The sequence below is a fragment of the Leptosomus discolor genome, chromosome 7 (assembly GCF_034619465.1).
Source record: "Leptosomus discolor isolate bLepDis1 chromosome 7, bLepDis1.hap2, whole genome shotgun sequence".
NCBI lineage: Eukaryota > Metazoa > Chordata > Aves > Leptosomiformes > Leptosomidae > Leptosomus > Leptosomus discolor.
Window position 1 is genome coordinate 106,085 of NC_141397.1, and position 19,759 is coordinate 125,843.

Sequence of the window (19,759 nt, forward strand, 5' to 3'; positions counted from 1 at the left end):
ATCCATAGCTGACCACTCAGGATGGATAGGCAGGCTTTAAACGCTAACAGGAGGCCCAGCATGGGTGCTTCAGTGGAAGATATAATGAGAATTTAATGTAAAAACTAAAATTGAACAGTTGCTTGTGTTTTCTTGCATGCACATTTAATTTAGAAAAGCTTTTTTCATTTTCTAAAGCAACTAATTTAAAGTAAAACAGCTTCATGATTTAGGTCAACATTCTGTAGCCCTCAAGTACAAAAATATAAATACAAACTGTTTAAACAGTATCTTTAATGAGATTCTGGCAGTAGTATTTTTATCTAACAAGACACATCACGTAACAGGTCTGCCACTGAACTTGCTTAAGAGTAAAATCAGCTTCAATATGAAGCTGTTAAGGTATCAAACCCCTGCTTTTTACATGCTAAATATCTTCATCAAGTGTGCACTTAAACACAGCAATGAACTTAACTAACTATAACTAAATACAGACATGAAACTCCGCATGTGGAACGTATTTCATAGAACTGGCTACAACAAACAATCACCTGCATTTTGTTAATTTAAAAATGGTACAAATCATGCAAAACAATTCTAAAGATAACGCAAAGAAAGCTACCAGTGTTTGCAAAGAGTGTTCAACTAAACCAAAATTACATAAAATGAAATACGCATATTTACTAGCAAAGATCTATCGCTATTTCAAAGAAGCAGAGGTAAAATCTTCAGCTTTTGAATGTCAGTTATACTGCAAAATGTCATCGCTCTTGCTTAACGCAGAAGCACATGCTTAGAAGCTCAGAACTGCTTATTCAGAAAAAGTCTGCTAACAACAGTTCTGGCTTCCCTAGAACCAGAGATGCCGCACAGATTAAAAACAGCAGAGATTTGCGAGAATCAAAGGCAAAGGCACCCTATTCAGTTAGTCAAAACGGAAGCATTCCCCTTCTCGTAAGCAGGAATATGGTAATGGGGCAGATGGCAAATGTTTCTACAAAGGCAGCATTTTAAATGTTATCATCCATTTCCCGTTTTGTAAATGCGACTAGCAGACACCAGCTTGTAATAGTTTACGTGTACTATCAACCTGCAGGATGAACTCAGGATTTTATTTTTTCCTGATTTACAAACAAAGACTATTACTAATGCTTTAAAAGACTACTTTTACTATCTAAAAAGTTTAACTCTTATTTTCCAATATTTTACACCTCAGCTGGACTACCATCTCGTATCGTTTCAAACACGTAACTGCTTACTGGAATTTTATAAAAGTTGTACCTCATGTATTAAGCAGCAGGCAATAACAACGGTGTTTCCCAGCACAGCTGCACCTGGCTGGCTACTGAAAGATTAGGAATATTTCCAAAACACAGGAAAACTCATGCAGTTTGGTGAAGTTTGCTGTCATTTCACAGTTTAAGTTTCCTTTAGTCATTGCACTTTTGTTGATAGTCTTGTTTTTTTTTAAATACTATTCCGAATCCGAATTTGAATCAGCAATCTTCTTTTTCTTCTTTTTACCATGTTTCTTGCGCTTCTTTCTCTTTTTTGTTTTATCCTAAAATAATAATAAAATTAAATAGAAGTTACTGTATAATAAAATTTCCATCTATTAAATTCTGCTAATGCAATATCAGAGCACAGAAAGGATATCTTTACAAGGACATTTAAAAAGAGATTTCTATAAAAGCCTATTGAGGAATCACAAAAAGGAAATTCGTATTTCACCCAGTAGTTCGCACTATTATAAGCATTCTTCACTTTATCTCCATCATGGTCTGGCTCTTTCACACCTCTCATCACCATCACTATTACATTTCCTAATCTTTTAAATGATTTTCAGTTCTTTATAGATTTCTGAGACTGTAATAAGGAAGTGCTTTGACAAGCAGTGTCATCTTATACCTGTGGGAATGACTAGGATGTTTACAGGTTTTAAAGTAAGTGCTTGTATTTACTGTGCAAAATGTAACAGTTCAACTTCATTTGGCTAGAATCTCCAATACTTGCACCTCATTTAGAATAAAGCAACTACTATCTCAATAGCAAATATGAACATAGTCAATTAACCCCACAGGATTCAGTCCTGAAGTTATCATCCCGATTGCTGTAACACAGAAGCTGAGAGATATAATCTTGTCTTTTCTTGAATAAGGTGTTACATTATGTAAACAAAACAATCTTGGTATAAAAAGCTTTGTTTTATATGTATCACACACACAATTCTTCTAAGAAAAAACCCCACAATCAGTGGGTTTTTATGGCAAACAGCTTAGATGATTACGAAAAAAAAACCAAGTTCCATGCAAAATGTGTATTGAGGATCACTTGATACTCCTATACTTGCATTTTTAGGTGACTAATGCAAACCTTCCCCTCGCCCTAACTCATCTAGGCCACTGAGATGCCCAGTTGTGAACACTGCTGCTGACAGGGGAGATAAAGATATACAGACATCTCGAGTTGGCATTTAGGATCTCAAAATCACTATACTCCTAACTGAGGAGCCTCAGGTACATGTGATCAATCTGGGCTCTATGTGAATCGCAGCTGAACCTTCCTCTTGCTTTTACCATCAGAAAACAAATCAACAAAAATGGAGATTAGTAACAGCTTGGTTATTTGGTTGGGGGAAGACTTGTATTAGCATAGATGTTGCAGTGATTATGCCCCAAGGCCCTTTTCATGGTCTGGTAGAGGGGGCTTACCACAGAAGAATTACACACAGCACTAACAAAGCACCAGCACCGATGTCTGTGTGGCCAACTGCTACCCCACCACTACTATAGGGTATCAGTAGTTCTAGCAGGCTGACACAGAGTGAAATACACGCTACAGTAACTGTTAAAGTTATATAAATCTTAAAAATATCTCTCTATCTATCTATCTAGGTAAAATACTGATAAATTCTTCCTTTAACTCAACAATTGAAAAAGTGATTTCAGCAGGTAAACAGAGGAATTGTTAGTTTAGATTCATGTGACAGTAGACTACCACTATAAAACATCTGTATTACTGAAAAATGTGAAGCTGGAAATTAACCAAGTACAGATTATTTATATCCTAAAACTGCTGTATGAGCAAGAAGGATACTTGCTGGTTTGTCTTTTTCCTCATTGTTTTTCTTCTTTTTCGCCTGCACCTAAAAAAAAAAAATTAAATGAAATGTAATGGGAGAGTATGTGTGGAAATGCTGTTTTAAATAAAAGTTTGACCTTTTGTTGCATATAAACGAACCAAGGCACAGTAGTAGTAGAACACTGGTTACCTGTGTTATATTCTAGAATACGCATTATCCTACAAACATCCAATTTTGGAACACACTCTGCTTTTAATACACAGCACAGATATAAAAGGTAAAATTATTAAGCTAAAATGTGGCAAAAATTTGTAATAAAAAAAATGCAACACATTGGAAGCTTCTCCAATTTTGTAATCCTAGAAGAATACAAATCCTCAAAGTAGATATACACAAGGGTGAGAGGAAGATTACGATGTCCAAAATTTTTTAATTCACTGGGAACAGTGAGCCAAAAAATTCTATCCATCTTGAAATCTGCCAACCTACTTGCAAACATCAGAGAGAAATCTTGTGAAGGACACCAAATACTTAGCCTTATTTCACTGAGCTCTAAAATATCCAGGAAAAGTTGAAAATTTTCAAGAAAATTAATTCAAAATGACTTGTAGGTGATAGCAGCTGTACTAAACAATTCTTATTAAAAGTTTTTATTAAAGAGAAAAATACAAACAACTTTGAATGTGCTGTACTCAAATTCAATTGTACAGACCAGAAGAGTTTCAACAATACATTAGATCTAAGCTACTTTGTCCATTCACTCATGCAAATCAGTAAGCTAAAAGCATTATAACATCTGAAATTGAGGTTTCACACTGACCTCCTCCGTCTGATCCGATTCTGATAAGGATTCCGATGATAAAGGTCCATCACCACGATCCGCTTTCTTCCTTTTCCTGTGGTGATTTTTACCTTCCTACATAAAGTAATGTATTTGTGAGCAAAGTCAGGCCTTTCAAATTTTATAAAATTCCTGCGTAAAACTTAAAAATATTTAACAACTTAGATTGAAGTATTCTAAGTATTATTGATATTAAACTAATTACTCATCATCACCAAGTTACCCTACCAACTGTTAAAATGCTTTTAGAGGAAATAATATTTTTCTGTATATTCCTTTCTCTTGTTACCGAGATACAGCAGCCTTCTAAAAGTGAGAGGAATAACACTGAAGTATAGTCTCTTATTTTAAATAACAACACACGAAGCAGTAAGCACTTCAAAATTACATGTTTCACCACTTTTGAACACTACGGAGTAAATGAAGATGTTTCAATACGCACATATGAACACACCAGCATCAGACTCTTGCTTTGCTGATGAAATGAAAAGGAAAAGCTCCCTCTGTATTTGTGTCCAACCAGGACAAGCTGCCCCTGCCAGCTGCACTTCAACGCTTCATATATAGTCTCAGTATATTTAAAGGACAATCTTCTGGTTTTATTATTTTAAAAATTTTCATGCTGCATGAGATTGCTCTGATGAGCTACTTCCCCCTGCCCCCCCCCCCCAGCCCCCCGCTTTGCTCTGGATGAGGCAAGGCGTTCCCAAGACTGAAGCTACTTTCCTCCACTCAGTTTCTAAGGCTAGAGACTGAAAAAATTCTTGCTAATTATCTTTCTGCAAGGTGGAATCACACATCTCAGCTGTGCTATTTAGTCTATTATAGGTACCTCAATCCTTTCCCAAAAGTACTCATGAAGAGTACATGATGCAGCCCATTTGAGAGACAGCGGATCTTCAGGTAGAGAAGACCTCTAGGCCCCAAATGCCCTTTGCTTTCAGAAGATGCGTGAAAGTAGCATTGCAATAAGGGGCTACGGTAGACACTTGGTCTTCGAAGAGAAGCTACTCAAAGTTAAAAGGAGTTGGTGGGAAAGAGAAACTCTGTGAAGTGGAAGCAGGAGCAAGGGGGGGAAAAAAATCAACACATTTGCCTTATGCAACGGAGAAGCTGTACATCAAAGTCAATACTGTTGACTGGAGTAGCAGGGGCTGATGTGCTAAGAAGGGTAACTGGAGAGGAAGACTAGGGTGGACTCTGAAAACACTGTTAGTTTACACATAGAACTAAGTAAAAATCAAGTCAACAAGACTATTTGCATTAAACATAATGGAAGGAAGAAAGTCCTCAGATGTAGTACAAAATGGTGAGGTGATGGGAAGGAGAGAAAGTTTTCGTGCTCAGATAAAAGCCGCATCAGGTAATTTTTCTTAAGCTAATACATTTTTCTCTGCAATTTTTCAAAGCTGTCGTAAGTACAATATCTACAACTATGACTACATTTAGATAAATATATCCTCTGCTTGATGCTCCCTAATTCACAGCAACAAGCCATAGAATCATAGAATCACAGAATGGTCTGGGTTGGAAGGGACCTCAAAGACCCTCTAGTTCCAACCGCCCTGCCATGGCAGGGACACCTCCCACCAGACCAGGTTGCCCAAGGCTCCATCCAACCTGGTCTTCAGCACTGCCATGGATGGAGCATCCACAGCTGCCTTAGGCAGCCTGTGCCAGTGTCTCACCACTTACCATGATATCCTACCAGACGTGTCACTGAAATATCATCACACACATTTTTAGCTCAATGTGACTGCTCAAGACAAACCCAAAAATTCTAGAATGCAGCTGATTACTACAGCAGATTAGATACTTTAATGTACCTTCATAACCAGAACTGATCTACCAGTTTCCACTAATAACAATTACTAAAACAGGAGCTGAACCCAACTAAAAGTCTACCTCAAATCAGGGGTACTGAATACCTTCTGACTGTGTAGTTTTGGACAGAAAATTTCCCTAAGTTTAAACTGAGGCATTTAATACTAAGAAAAAAAAAAGAAAAAGCTCCATTATACCTTCTCTTTTTCATAATCTTCCTTTGACCTTTTCTTTTTTGTGCTGTCCTAAGTAGAAAGGAAAACACAAAACATGACAAAATCATTTCAGGAAAATGGCAGAAATCCCAAAAGCAGTTTGACCCATTGTCTTTTTGAGTCTATGGAAGGTTGTTTTTCAAAGTTATTATTTCTACCTTGCAGTTAACAGGAAAAATATGAAAAAGCCACAATTTTGATGCAGCTGCTAATTTCCTGAACCAGCAGTGTGAAAAGGTCTGTATGGAATCAAGTAACAGAGTACTCGCAGTACATGTAGAAAGCCTCTGGAAAGGATACCAGCTACCACCACTGTAACCACATATAACGTACATCTAATGTGTATTTTCACAGATACTGTCCAGTTTAACAGTACATTCACAAGAAATTCACAGAACGTTTTTTTTTTTAAGCATTAACGTAGTATTAAAACTAAACATTTGAGCAGCACAAAAGCCATCCATGTCTGAATTCAGAAAAATAGCTAAAAATTGCTGGAATAAAGCATGTTCATTTTCTAAAGATCAAATTACTTCTGCCAGGCATTGTAGCCAGCAGAGGTAGATTCCTGATTGCATCTGAAAGACAGAAGCGCCACTCAGCACCTGGGATTCCTGAAGACCTGTCTCACCAGTCAACACTGAGGTGAAGAAGGCATTGTGCACCTTGGCTGTTTCCACATGCTTTGTCACTAGGTCCTCTGTTCTATTCAGCAGCAGGCCCACACTTTTCTTAGCCTTCTTTTTGCTGCTGGTATACTTGTAAAATGTTTCTTATTGCTCTTCACCTACTTTGCCAGATTTAACTTCAGGTGGATTTTGGCTTTCCTAATGCTATACTCGCATGCTTAGACTCCTAGGTCACTTGTCCCTACTTCCACCTCCTGTATGTTTCCTTTTTATGTCCATGTTTTGTCAGGAGTTCCTTGTTCATCCATGAAGACCTCCTGCCGCCTTTACTTACGTTCCTGCTTGTCACGATGGACTGCTCCTGAGCTTGGAAGAGGTGATCCTTCAAAACACCCAGCCTCCCCCCCGCAAAAATTTAAATTTGAGAAAAAAAAATTGATATGCGAAAGTCAAATGTCTTTATAACACGGCTCAAGAAAACTTGCCAAGGGTAACATATGCATATTTACCTTGCTGTCTGACTCGGATTCAGAAGTTGAGCTTGCTGAAGATTTCCTTGAGGAGCGATACTTCTTTTTCCTTCTTTTCTTCCCTTGCTTTTTATCCTATCCACAAATATTGTAGGAAAAAAGAAAAACACAACCCTGAATTTATTCTGACTAGAATTACAGATATACATCAAATGTAAAGAATAGGGTACACCAAATTCCTACACGTTATCATGTTCTCTTGAGGAATAAAGTACACTGCAATTGATTCTTTTAGCAGAGGACCTTCATAACTCTTCTGCACTGAAAAAATGTAAACTGGTGAAAAATCCAGGTTCTCTAGATTCTGTTTATTATTTAGATGTGTGCTGTAGAATCTGGTTATCTGTAAAAAAAGGTTTTTGCTAAAAAGTAAAAATGGTGTGTTTGCATTTTTATGATTAGATGGGGGATTCTATTGAAAAAGCATACAATTAACGTTAAACCAGAAATGGATCCAGTTTACAAGCCAGCCACTCAAAAGTTATCATGCTCATAAAGAAATTCTTGAACAGAGACATATCTAAAACTCACAACTGTATTTTATGTACCAAATGATTAAAATTACGTAAATAGTTTTACGCAAACCAAGCCCTCAAACACTATTCTAAAATGTATTACCAAAACCTGTGTTAAGTAAGCCTCACGAACAAAATGTGTCACATTCTACTAAGTTAGTTCTTACCTCATCTTCTGAATCAGATGAACTGCTGGAAGAATCAGAGCTTGATGAAGAAGAGGAAGATGAAGACAACTTGACCAAACACAACAAAAAGTGAAGCTTGTGAGATGCAGCATTTTGTCTGGCAAATAGTCAAAGGTCCATCCAAACACCCCCTTTAAAATTTCTTCATTTGTAAAGTATTAGCAATGGAATTTTACTTCCAAGAAGCTGGTCTTACATAGATTTTTCTTAAATAAAACTGTAAAAAGTCACTTCTATAATTTCTTTATTTAATAGTATCTATTTAATGCTCTTTTCCTCCCTTTAAGCAGAAGTAAAATTCTCCTTGTACAGAATGTACACCACCCTTCTCAAATAAAAATCAGTTAACTTAATAGCTAAATTTAAAATTACAACTATAGTCTCTCTTTCCAAGAGAACTTAAATGACAAATAGGAAAAAGGCTCAGAAAACTGAAAATTTTGCTCACCCTATTAGATTTCTTCTTTTCCTTTTTCTTTTTCTTAAAAATAGAATGAAATAAATGTTACTTTGGCATCATGTGCTTTTGCTGTGCATTTAGGTTTATGTACTTTGATGCTGGTTTTGAAAACGTATTTATGACATTCTGTATCGGCAGCATCGATGACAATTCCAGTTCCAAACACAGGCTGTATGAAATTGAAACTAACTTACCTCTTTCTTTTTAGAGGAACTCTCATTTCCACCCAGTAATTTCTCCCTGTGCTTTTCCAGTTCTTTCCTCCAATTCTGAAAACAAAACCAAAAAGAAAGAGTGACATGAGAGTCATTTCCAAACAGCTTTTTTTAACAGACCTTTTTCTAAATCTTGTCCTGTACCTGACGTTACAGTTTTCACAAAACCCACAGAAAATAAACAAAATATAACGTTAACCAAGGCTATAATGCATTTGCTTTCACAGAAGATTAATATTAATTGAAACACCATGTTAGTTCAAAACCTCATGTTCAAGGTATTTGGATTTAAGAGATTGCCATTTATCTTGAAGGTCATCAATTACAGTATTTTTGCTTTTGTATCGTTTCTTGCTAGAGCACTTTAGAAAGCCAGGGCACCCTACCAGAAAAATTGCTACTTTGTCTTAGTTTTAAAATCACCCAAAACAAAACTTCAAGACTGTCCTGGTTTGAGCCAGAATAGAACCAATTCTCCGTTCAGTGATTCTACTTTTCTCTTCTAAGTGGCTGCACTTTCTGAAGCTAATGGCATGTTTTTCCAGACAGTGACCGCTTCTAGTAGTGACAGCGCTTGATGTTTACAGTCACTACCAAGGAACGGGATGCAGAGCGGCTCTTGCTTATATTTGCTCCTTTAGCAACCAAGGTCACTGCTGAATCTTGTTCCCCATGTTGGGGTCCCAGACGTGAAAAGGGTCATAAGGAAGTAAGAAGGCTGCACCTGCAGGTAGGAGCGGACAGGACGGGTGACCCAAACCTGACCAACTAAGCATTCCATCCCATGTTCATCATACTCAGTACAGAGCTGAGGGATCACGAGGGTCAAGCTCTCTTGTTCTATGGCCGGCGTCCGAGGAGGACTCTCTCCATTCTTCTGCCTTCAATCCCAACCTGTGGTTTCCCAAATCCTTCCCATCTGCTGTTGAGTCCAGTCCGGGATTTTCCCAATGCCTGCCCTGCAGCATCAGTGTTGATGTGACTGTCATCCGGGTGAGTTTGATATTGGTTTTGTATATATTTCATTACTTTCTTATTAATATTATTGTATTTTCTTTTTAATGTTATAGTTTCACTAAAGCTGTTTTAGGTTTTTTCCAACCTGTAAGTCTCTCTCCCTTATTCTCTTTCTCCCATTCTGGGAAGGGAGAGCATTTAATAGAGAGCATCTGTCACTCGTCTAGTAGTCAGCCCAGCCTCGACCTCATGACAAAGACAAATTCTCCTAGCCCTTCTTCAACGTATGGGTGTCTCTACTCTCTGTTCTGGGCCTTGTCAGTGTCAACAATGACTAGATTAAATTATTATAAACATCTTCATAGAAACGCTCTTATTTTTGCTAGGCCAAGCACACTGCATGGGTAACAGTCTCCTCTCACTCTTTTTCAATCCCTTACAAGGTCACTGCGTCTACCTAAAATCCCCCCTTCAAGAGCTCTGAAACATCCAACCTGCCCCCGTCAGACAGAGAGGCTGCCAGCTTCCATCGGCACTATTCCTGCATCCTGTATCAGACACATCATGTGTCCCTTCTTTAGTATTGTCCTGATCCCCCCTTTCTCTCACAATGAAGCTGTATTGGTATTGTACCGGCAAAGCAACGACAACCCACACGTCGTGCTGAGGGGACAGAACTATCAGGAACTAAGTAAGATCATACCTGTGCAATGCAGTACGATGCACAGATTCCCAAGTCAGCATACTGTGAATTAGCTGAACAGTGCTGCCAAGAGACATGGCAGATCAGCCAGGACACAGCGCTGTGTTTCCACAGTCCAAGGTAGCAACAGCTTGTGCACTTTGATATACCAGCCACCCAGAGCTGCCTGAGGGGCCTCTAACAACAGCCTGGGCTTTATCAGGCAGCCTTTCTCTTTAAATTGTTTTCCAGCTGTGCTAGTGTTAGCACAACACCTGTCAGTAAAATAGGAGACAGCACCTCATTCAGAGACTTGTAATCTTTTCGACTGTTCAGATTCATTCTTGGAGCTTTATAGGAAGAACTCATGGCCATTTCACGATTCCCTGCATCCCTTCCTACCCTTCTGTCATACTGAAAGGCTGTTATCTTCTACCCATGCCAGTTTCAATTATTTCACAGTAAAACAAAGATAAAAGCAGGAAATGAATACGATAAAATAATAAACCAAACTCACCAAGCTAAAACTCATAGACCACAGAACAACTGAGCCTCTCAGAATAGTACCCCACGACCCTCTAAATACTGGTGTAACTTCTTAGGCAAAAAGGTACAGCAAGAGTACGATGGGTACTATGCCCCTCCAGTAACAGAGGAGGAGCATAATCTACTTCGAGCACAAACTCCCACACAATGATGACGACTACTGCTTGAAGCTTATCTCCAGATACCAGAACCCAAGAAGGAACAGAACATTTAAATTAATTGTATACTAATTTCTTCCTACATATATAAGAGGCTTTCTTATACTGTGCTGATCTCCGGTAGGTACTGCACACAAGCACCATAACTATGCATTTATAGTAGGGAGCCAGCATGGAACATGGTTGGTTTAGGACGGAGAGAAAGAAGTGCTTTAGAGTCCGATCTGTATATTGAAGGCCATTCCTTGTGCCTTCTCCTGTATTAATATTACGTGTACATTCCTTGCCAAAGACATCTGTTTCCAGTAATACACCTCCTTCCAATGTATTTGGATTGTATGACCTTAAACAAGCGAAGAACAGCACAACAGACTTTATCACACCAGAAAATGCAAGCGCTTCATTTATTAACAACATATGCATTTGTATAACTATATTTATCTTTATGAAAACTTCAAGTCTTATTCAGCAGCAATTTTGCAAAACTTTTTACATAGTGTTTCTCTGAACTGAGAGTAGCTCTCCATTGGTTTAAGTGGTAACCTTAACTTTCAATACAAATGAAACAAACCATTTAGGCATTAAAAGCTTGACTGAAGTGAAATATTATGGGTACTTGGTGCTGTTAATGATAACAGAGGAAAACTAGCATATAACATAAGAAAATCAAGTATTAACATACTAAAAATATTACCAACCTCGTTCATCTTTTCTTCAAACTCCGCCAAAGCCCTGGATCCTTTCTTTTTCTTTTCTAGTTGCTCTTTCACTTCTTCCCTACATAAAAAGGATGACAGACCACAGTTAAAAATACCTTCCTCAGTGCCTAATTTTTTGTAGGCTTTTTTGAAGGTTCACTTTGGCTGAACTTCCAACAGAAAGAAGAACGAAAGCCTCTTAGATGTTACGCATATGGTAACCTATCACAAATAACTTAACTACGGTAGCTAAATACTGCAGAAAGATCTAACGCTAACTTTGCAATTAGGTAAATTGTTCTCTAATGCCTCAGGAGATGAGGCAAAATGGACTGAACGTGAAGTAAGTTGTTGATAATATCTCAAAGTGATGATTTTGCTGGGTAGGGTAAACTGTGTTCTAAGAATATACCAGCAAAATCACAGAATCACAGAAAGTGTTTTTCTAGAGATTACTTTGTTTAAAAATTAAATATATATGCAGGCTTTAGGTATTAGGATTTGTGAAAGAGGTAAAATGACCAATGTTTCCCTCTTCTGAGACACCATTGCCTAAATATTTAAAGGCAAACGAGAAATACGCATTTCGAAATGAAATACTACTGTTTGTAAGAAAGGAGATTGAATACGAGAAAAGGACACTTTGGCCAGAGACAAGGAATCTTTCAAAAAGATATTACTGGTATTCTAGGGAGGAGGTAGGTACAAGTGTCATCACAGTAAAGGGGAACAAATCTTTTACCCAAAAGGTCAGAAAGGCAGACAAGTGTTGCCACTTACCATGTTGGTCTTGGCCTGTTCAAGTAGTCTTGTATCGTTGGTCCCGAATTTTGGGCAGGACCTCGCGCTCTGGCCATTGCTATGGGATTCATATAAGCCTTGAATATGAAAAAACAAAAAGAAATACAAAATTCACTAGCTGTGCCATGATACCAAAATCCATCCTTTTTGTTCATCACAGAGACTTTTTTCTCACTCACTGAAAAATAATTCTGATTTGTTTCTAAAAACACACAATATTTAACTAAACCAAGTTGATTCCATCTGGCAGAAAAGACTCGGGTGAGTGCTTTCAATTTGAGTTACACTGTGGCAGAAGGAGATCATCCACAAAGGGACCATGTTCCTTACAATAATTCCCCTCCCTGAGCAATCATTTTGCCAACTGAGTACAGTATCACGATTGCTAGGATATTCTTCCTTGGGATATGGAAAAAGTAATTAAATTTCATCTCTCACTCTCTGGGACAACTGATCTTATGCCTCTAACGTTCTGCTCCAAACTGAAGATAGTAGATTCAACAAATTCTGCATAAAGTTTCTTGCTGTAACACCAAAACAAGCAAGTAGTAGAGCTCTGCTACAATTATGCATGCATGAGAATCCTGTGACTTAGGGCTATTTTAAGGAAGAAGAAAAAAAAAAAAAAACAAAAACAACCCAGTATTCTGAAGTATTCCATCTTTCAAACCCATGCACGCTCTTCATATTCACTCTAAAAATGTAATAGGTTATCAAATACTAATTTAAAACTTGTAATCCATAATCTACCTCAGCAATTAATGGGAAAACCCCTCTAATCTAGCAAACAATTCTTTATACTTTTTTTACGCTGTCCTGGTTTGGCTGGGATAGAGTCACACATCCCAGCCGTGCTAGGCAGGCTCAGGTCAGCCAGGGCAGCTGACCCAAGTGAGCTGCAGGCACAGCCCATCCCATAACGTAGTGCCCACTGTAAAGGGGGAAGGTTTGCTGAGCAGAGGGAGCTCCTGTGGGGTTCCTCCTGTTCCTCCTCCGGCTTCTCCCCAGGACTGCTCTCTGGTCAATTGTGACAACTGGATATTCATTTGGCTGAGTATCTCGCTTGGTATTGGTGGTATTTCATTAAATCCGTGACACTTCTATCCACAGGTCTGCTCTCCTTTTCCCCCCCGATTCCCCTCCCAGGCTGGTGAGGGTTCATCGGGTGATAAAAACAACTGTTACAGCTTAGCCCTGGTACAGGCTGAACAGAGACATGTGCCAATAATACTCTGCTCATGTGAAGGGGAGGTACGTATACCCCCTTATCTCATGGTCTTTTATCACTGTGTCAATCCAACACTTTGCAATTTACTTTTGGAAAACATAGCATACACTGTTCTTACTGTCCACAGTTTGGAGATGAGGAAAAAATCAAATAGTCAAAACACTGACTAGCTTCATTTGCTCAATCTGAGACAATTTTTTTAAGAGTACAATGTTTTGTAGATTCAAAGTAAAGACTTGACCACATGTGTAGCTCTTACCTGTCCGACCCTGCTTTTTATCAGGCCATAAACAAGCATTCAGAAACCACCACTGTGGTCAGTGACCATTTGCGACAGCTGCCCCCGCGGCAGATGCAGCGGCCACAGCAGCGCTGCGTTTCTGGACCGGACCGCGAGCAGGCTGGTGGCCTCTGGCCCCTGCAGTTATGTTTAGTCCTGGAAAACAGACCCTGGACTCTGCCTGGGAAGGGGCAGCAGGCTGGAGGGAAGCACTCCCCACACTCAGTTTGGCTCATGGTCCATCAGGTGGCCCGCACTGAAGCCATCGGAGGACTCTTTCACGTAGACCACTTCTTGACTCAAGCTGATTTTGGAACTCTAAGGGTGACAATTTCTGGCATTTCTTGGGCATTTGTTTTGTTGCTTTAATTCACAGAAAAAGGCTAACTAACATAGACAAGTAAACACTGATGCATGCCAATTTAAACCAGTTTAATCTCAGCTTGGCATCTCCTTTTGTAGCCAGGTGGATGTATGCACTCAAGTAGTTACAGCACTTAGAAGATATGTATTCATGTTAATAACTCTAGCACTTTATTATATTACAAATCTACAAATGAATAAAAATTTGGCATTTGAATTCAGCTTTGAGAGGGAAAAGAATATCAATGCAGTAAAGCAGTATTTGAACACTGAAATCACCTTTGTTTCATGACAACAATGTACTAGATCAACTACAGAAGATAAGAGAAATGTAATTCGTGACTTGGCTTACTCCAGTGAGCAAAGCTGGTCAACTCTTTCTGGTGAGCAGTCAAGAATTTATCTCTGAAAGCTCTAGCTTCTTACATAATTGTTACTCCTAAAAATAAGGTCTCTTGATGCTCTTAGACAAAAACTAGCTACTTTCTTACCTGAGCTAACCTGAAATGAACACCCCACTGCCTCCCAAGAAAACTCTCTCTCTACCTGCAGAAGAGGCTACAACTGCCAAATGTCGTTTTTCTACTTCCTCACACTCATCCCGGATAACTAGCTAGGAAGCTTCCTCCATGCAGTGGCTTTCTGGCAGCAAGCACAAAGTGACTGAATACTGCTCTATATTCCACTATTAGGAAATTTATGTCTTAAAACATGTGCTTATAATTTCAAACAGGTTTATTTATGAAGAATTACTTCACCAATAAACATTTCTTAGGAGTATTTACACTACTTTGCCAAACTGCACGTCACTAACCAGAGAGAGCACAGAAATGCACTCCCAATAAAGAAAGTGCTTGTCTGCACATTCATTTTCTTCTTTTGGCAGTTTGCTCAAGCCGCTATTGAAGGGTATTTGTTGTATAGCTTTCACACTCATGAAAAGCATAAGGCACCTTTGGTCAGCTACGGTTCTCCGGGCAGACAATACAAACTGTTACTGCCTTGCAAATATCCTTCAGATGTGAAAAAACAAATCTATTTTCCATCTCCAAATAGCCAAAACAATGGTGTATTTAAGAAGGGGACATGGGAAAAGTAACAAGTAGAAAGCTCTATGACCATAGAAAAGAGATAAGGGGGGGGGGGGGTGGGGGGAAGAAGAAGAATAGAAGTATCATGACTTGTTTTACTCGCTTTTAACCATAAGACTCATTAATTGTAAATGTACAATACCTAAATGAAACATGAGCATAAGCTGACTGGCTAACTGGTACAAAAAAAGTTTTAAAAAAAAACCAGGAAGAGGCTCTGCAATCAGGCGTGCAGAAGCGCATTTTTGGCTTTCTGATCGCTGGCTCCCGAGGTCTGCAGCGCACCGCGTAAAGCCGAATTTCAAACGGCTCAGGGGCAGCTAAACGCCAGGTTTAACAAGGATCAGCGCTACTTCAGCGAGTGCTGCGACTCCCACTGGGGGACGTTTTCCTTTTGCAAATACCAGGCCAGCGTCTCAATCAACCTCACCGAGCAGATCACGCAGCCGGCACCAGCCACAGCTGCCGCCGGCTCTGCCGGGGCGACCGTGGGTTCTGCCGGGGAGCCCGGGAACGCGTCTGCCCGCCCCACGCGGGGCCTCCGGCGGCCCAGGCCGCGCTCCCCCGCGGCGCCCACCTCGGCCAGGGGGCTGCAGGGCACGGCCTGCCTTTGTTGTCGGGGGCTCGGGGCCCCGCGGTCGGCCAGCCCCCAAGTCCTGACGCCGCGTAACCAGTCAGCCCTCGAGGTGCCTCCCGCCCGCCCGCCGCGGCGCAGGCCCTGCGGCCCTGCTCCCCGTCGTCAGCCCCCTTCCGCCCCCGGCGGCCGGAGCACGGGAGAGGGCCGGACAGGCCCGCCTAAGCCGCGGCTCTGCCCAGGTGGAGGCAGCGCCTAGCTCCCCACAGCTTCCCCGCCGGGGCCCACCCGAAGGTACCGCCGCCGCGGCGGCGGACCCCAGCGGCGGCCGCAGCGCCGGCCTGGCCCCCGCTGCCGCCCCCCCGCCACCCTGCCTGCGTTACTCACCACCCGGTTGTCCCGCTTCCCCATGGCGCCGCCCAGAGCCGGCGCCTCGGCCTCGGGCCCCTTCCCCGCGCCCGGGAGGCCGCGCCGCAGCCGCCTCGGCCCTGCTCAGCGCCGAGCAGCCGACGAGCTGCGCGGAGCGGCGATGGCGGCCGCCACGCAGCGCCGCCTGCTGGGGCCGCAGCGCGCCGCGGCCGGAGCTGCCCCTCTCGGGTGGCGGGCGGTGGCCGTCAGCGCCCCGCCCCGGGGCGAGGGGAGGCGGCGGCCGCGGTGGGAAGAGGGAGAGCGGGAAGTGGTGCTGAGGGCCGGGGGCTGTGACGCCGGGCGCCGGTTGGGGTGGCGGCGGTGGCGGGGAGCCGGTGGCGGGCGGGCCAGCGTCGTTGTGACGGCCGCCGAGAGGGGCCCGCGGCGCGGCGGGCAGGCGGTGTCGGCGGGAAGAGGGAGAGCGGGAAGTGGTGCTGAGGGCCGGGGGCTGTGACGCCGGGCGCCGGTTGGGGTGGCGGCGGTGGCGGGGAGCCGGTGGCGGGCGGGCCAGCGTCGTTGTGACGGCCGCCGAGAGGGGCCCGCGGCGCGGCGGGCAGGCGGTGTCGGCGGGAAGAGGGCGCTGGTCCGGCCGCCGCGGGGGAGGGGTGACACCGGCCGTGCGGCGGCGTCCCGGGGCCTAGGGCCCCTCTGGAACGGGCGTCCTAGGAGAGCGCCGGATCCCGCCCCAGGGTTTTCTCCTCCTGGTCTGTCTGGTGGCCGGTTCCAGGTGGAACCGCAGTGTTCCTCCTGTCCCTCTCCTCCTCCCTCAGTAGAGGCGCAGCCGAAGGTACAGGGGAACAGCAGCCTGTCCTGGCATAGAATTGAGTGAAATGGGGCTCTGTTTGAAGGAGGAAAAAGAAAAAAAAAAGTGCTTATTCATCACTCGTTAGCTACCTCCACTGCAAGATAAACAACACTCTAATATTCACGAGGTTAATACTGCACTAGGCTAATGGAAGTGCTAAGAGAAGGCCGGGAGTTACCAGGATGTACGAGCAAAGAATTTCAAATGTCCTTCTCTTAAAGTGTTACATTAAAAATGACAGCATGTTAGTTACAGCTTTGTAAAAATGAAGAAAAGTAATCACTTGATAACACCTTAATCATACAAAGCACAAATGAGTTTTGTTTCTGAAAGAGCATTGCTGTGTTCATCGTATTTGGGAAGAGCTGGAAAAACTGGTGAGCCCATGAGAATTTGTGATACCAAATTATTTAGTAAAACCAAGAGCAGGCTGTGAGGAACTAGAAGAAAACCAGGAAAGTTACTACACCAGAATTGCACGTAAAATTTGCTCAATTGCAAATTAACTGTTGAAAATTGTGAGATCGTGCATGAGGGAAGGGATAACTTTTAATTCCTCAGACAATAGTTGGTATCTTCTAAAACAAGGATGGCTGCTTTGGGAGCACATCAGGCAGACGTTCTGGAGAAGAACATTGAAGACAGAACAAACAAACTGCATTAAAATATATACGAAATAAGGAGTATTACTAAATAAGTGATGATACTCCTCGTGTGAAGTGCAGTGATGTTCTCACCCCGAACACATTTTCAGATTTGGGCCATTTTGGAGCGCTCCCATGCAGTCCAGTTTTAGGTGACTCATGCGGCTGCGCTGCACCTGCGCAGGCTGTCCCTGGCACTGCTGCAGTCCTTGGTGGCACAAGAGTGGCCCCAGGTGTGGGAGCACGGCTGTCTGCCCCTCCCGGCACTGACACGGTGGTAGGGCTGTGGGTCTCCGTGGGCATCAGCTCAGCTGCAGCAGCACAGGCGATACCCAAGCTGTGTCACGTCTGCCAGGACAGAATTAGTCTTCAGAAATGTTTTGACTAAATTTGAACCAGGAGAGTTTATTCATCCAACGCTTTGCGCCGTGGGGCTTTGAGCTGATGACTGGAAATACGAAGACTTGCCATTGCAGGAAGCCAGGGGTGCGGGGTCGCTCCCTCCCTGTGCAGGCAGTGGGGAGAGGGAGTCCTCCCCTAGGCACTGTGCAGTGTTTTAATTAGACTCCCATTAGCTTTTCTTCCCTGGCTGTGAAGGATGATTGGGAGCCCAGCCAGACAATTTAGCCAGCTAAATCAGATTTCGAAAAATGGATGAAAATACTTAGAGAAAGGACTTCTGTGTGACAGGAGAGCGAAAGATGATCTTGTTTAGCGAAGAGGGGCAAAAAGAGGAAGCATGATGGGTGTAAAACAGGGAATGACACAGATACTGTAAATCTTGCTTTCCGTGTATCAGTCAATGGGAGCAACTGATAAGCAAAGACAATGCATTTAAATATTTTTAAATGAACATTTGTTCCTATGGTGCTAATAAGCATGTGACACCTAGTGTCAGAAAACTGTGAGGTGAAGAGGATGAGAACATCTAAGTGAATAACGAGAAGAGTAACATTTGTGGTTATTTCTACAAGGTCCTTAGTATTTTGGTTAATGGATTTTTAAAAAAAAAAAAAAAAAAATTATCTTCCACGATTGGATTTTATGAACTTCATGCAGGGGGTAAGTCACCTCACAGATGAGGCCTAGGCAGGAAATTCCCATATGAAGTATCTGTTCCACAATTGTCCACAGACTGTTGGATTTTCTTCTGTGAGATCTTGCCCTGAGCACTATCAGAGATAAAACACAGGCTAGTGTCCAGAGCTGTATGGTAGCTCTTATTCAATCTATTAAACATTTCCATGTTTTTTTCCCTCTTTCACAATGCATTAGCTATGGCTAATGTGGGTATTTAGGACGCTGGCTGTTCTGCTCAGCCACGGGCCTCACTGCAGTTCATCTTGTGCCTGTCCCTGTCTGGACTGCTGCTCCTAATCTTATAACGTGCTTAAAGGCTAATCTGGAATGTCACATACTGCCAAGGTAGCTGCTGCTTTTGTTGAATGCTGCGTCGCACCTGCAGTGTACATAACTATGTGACTTCCATAGTTCCTTACAGGCTCTAGGGGCAGCATAAAGTTTTGGTTCTAAGTTATAAAATCTGTGGTGGCTTTGGGGTCATTTCTGTCTCGAGCTTTCATCTGGAAGCTGAAATCTGGGTGCTTGAGCTGATAGTTTTTAGATTCCTATGTCTGGTAGCTCATTGGAGACCTCGTTAGTAGAAATTACTTGTATCCTGCTCTGAAGAGCACTTAATGATCTTCACAATAAGCTGAAGCTTTATTTGAGTTGTTTTGATGAGGATTTTTTTGTTGGTTAGGAGTGAAGACAGAAAATACACATCTGGTTTTAGAGTTTGATGTTTTGCCCTTTTGTGTTTGACTCAAAACATGCACTTTTACCATTTCTATATACCCAGAAATGTTACTAGTCATATTTATAGCAAATCAAGAAAATGCAGTCAATCAAGAAAACATAGTCAATCAATAAAGTGTGCTCAGCTGCTTAAAAGATGGAAGATGAAAGCAGCAGGATCTTGAGGAATACACAAGTACCATGCATGTTAGTGCAACAGTTGGATCAAGTAACATTTGGGGAAAACAC

At 42.1% G+C, this 19,759-nt stretch overlaps 1 protein-coding gene across 1 annotated transcript; it reads right to left on the bottom strand.

Moving 5' to 3' along the window:
- Positions 1 to 256: 256 nt before the first annotated feature.
- On the bottom strand, positions 257 to 16,288 carry FAM133B (family with sequence similarity 133 member B). The gene is made up of 11 exons (XM_086468051.1): positions 16,244 to 16,288; positions 12,300 to 12,397; positions 11,520 to 11,598; positions 8,458 to 8,532; positions 8,252 to 8,284; positions 7,783 to 7,851; positions 7,080 to 7,175; positions 5,924 to 5,971; positions 3,882 to 3,977; positions 3,080 to 3,124; positions 257 to 1,540 (listed from the first exon to the last, which is right to left on the bottom strand). The coding sequence occupies exons 1-11, from the start codon at positions 16,265 to 16,267 to the stop codon at positions 1,454 to 1,456; spliced, it is 750 nt and encodes a 249-aa protein (XP_086324177.1). The 5' UTR covers positions 16,268 to 16,288; the 3' UTR covers positions 257 to 1,453.
- Between the last annotated feature and the right edge of the window lie 3,471 nt (positions 16,289 to 19,759).

Excerpts from the sequence above, each read along its gene's own strand:
- FAM133B (XM_086468051.1), bottom strand. The coding sequence starts at position 16,267 with ATGGGGAAGCGGGACAACCGGGTG. Across the intron at positions 8,533-11,519 it reads TTGAAGAAAAGATGAACGAG|AATTGGAGGAAAGAACTGGA; the intron begins GTTGGTAATATT and ends TTTTGTTTTCAG. Across the intron at positions 1,541-3,079 it reads ATGAGGAAAAAGACAAACCA|GATAAAACAAAAAAGAGAAA; the intron begins GCAAGTATCCTT and ends TTATTATTTTAG.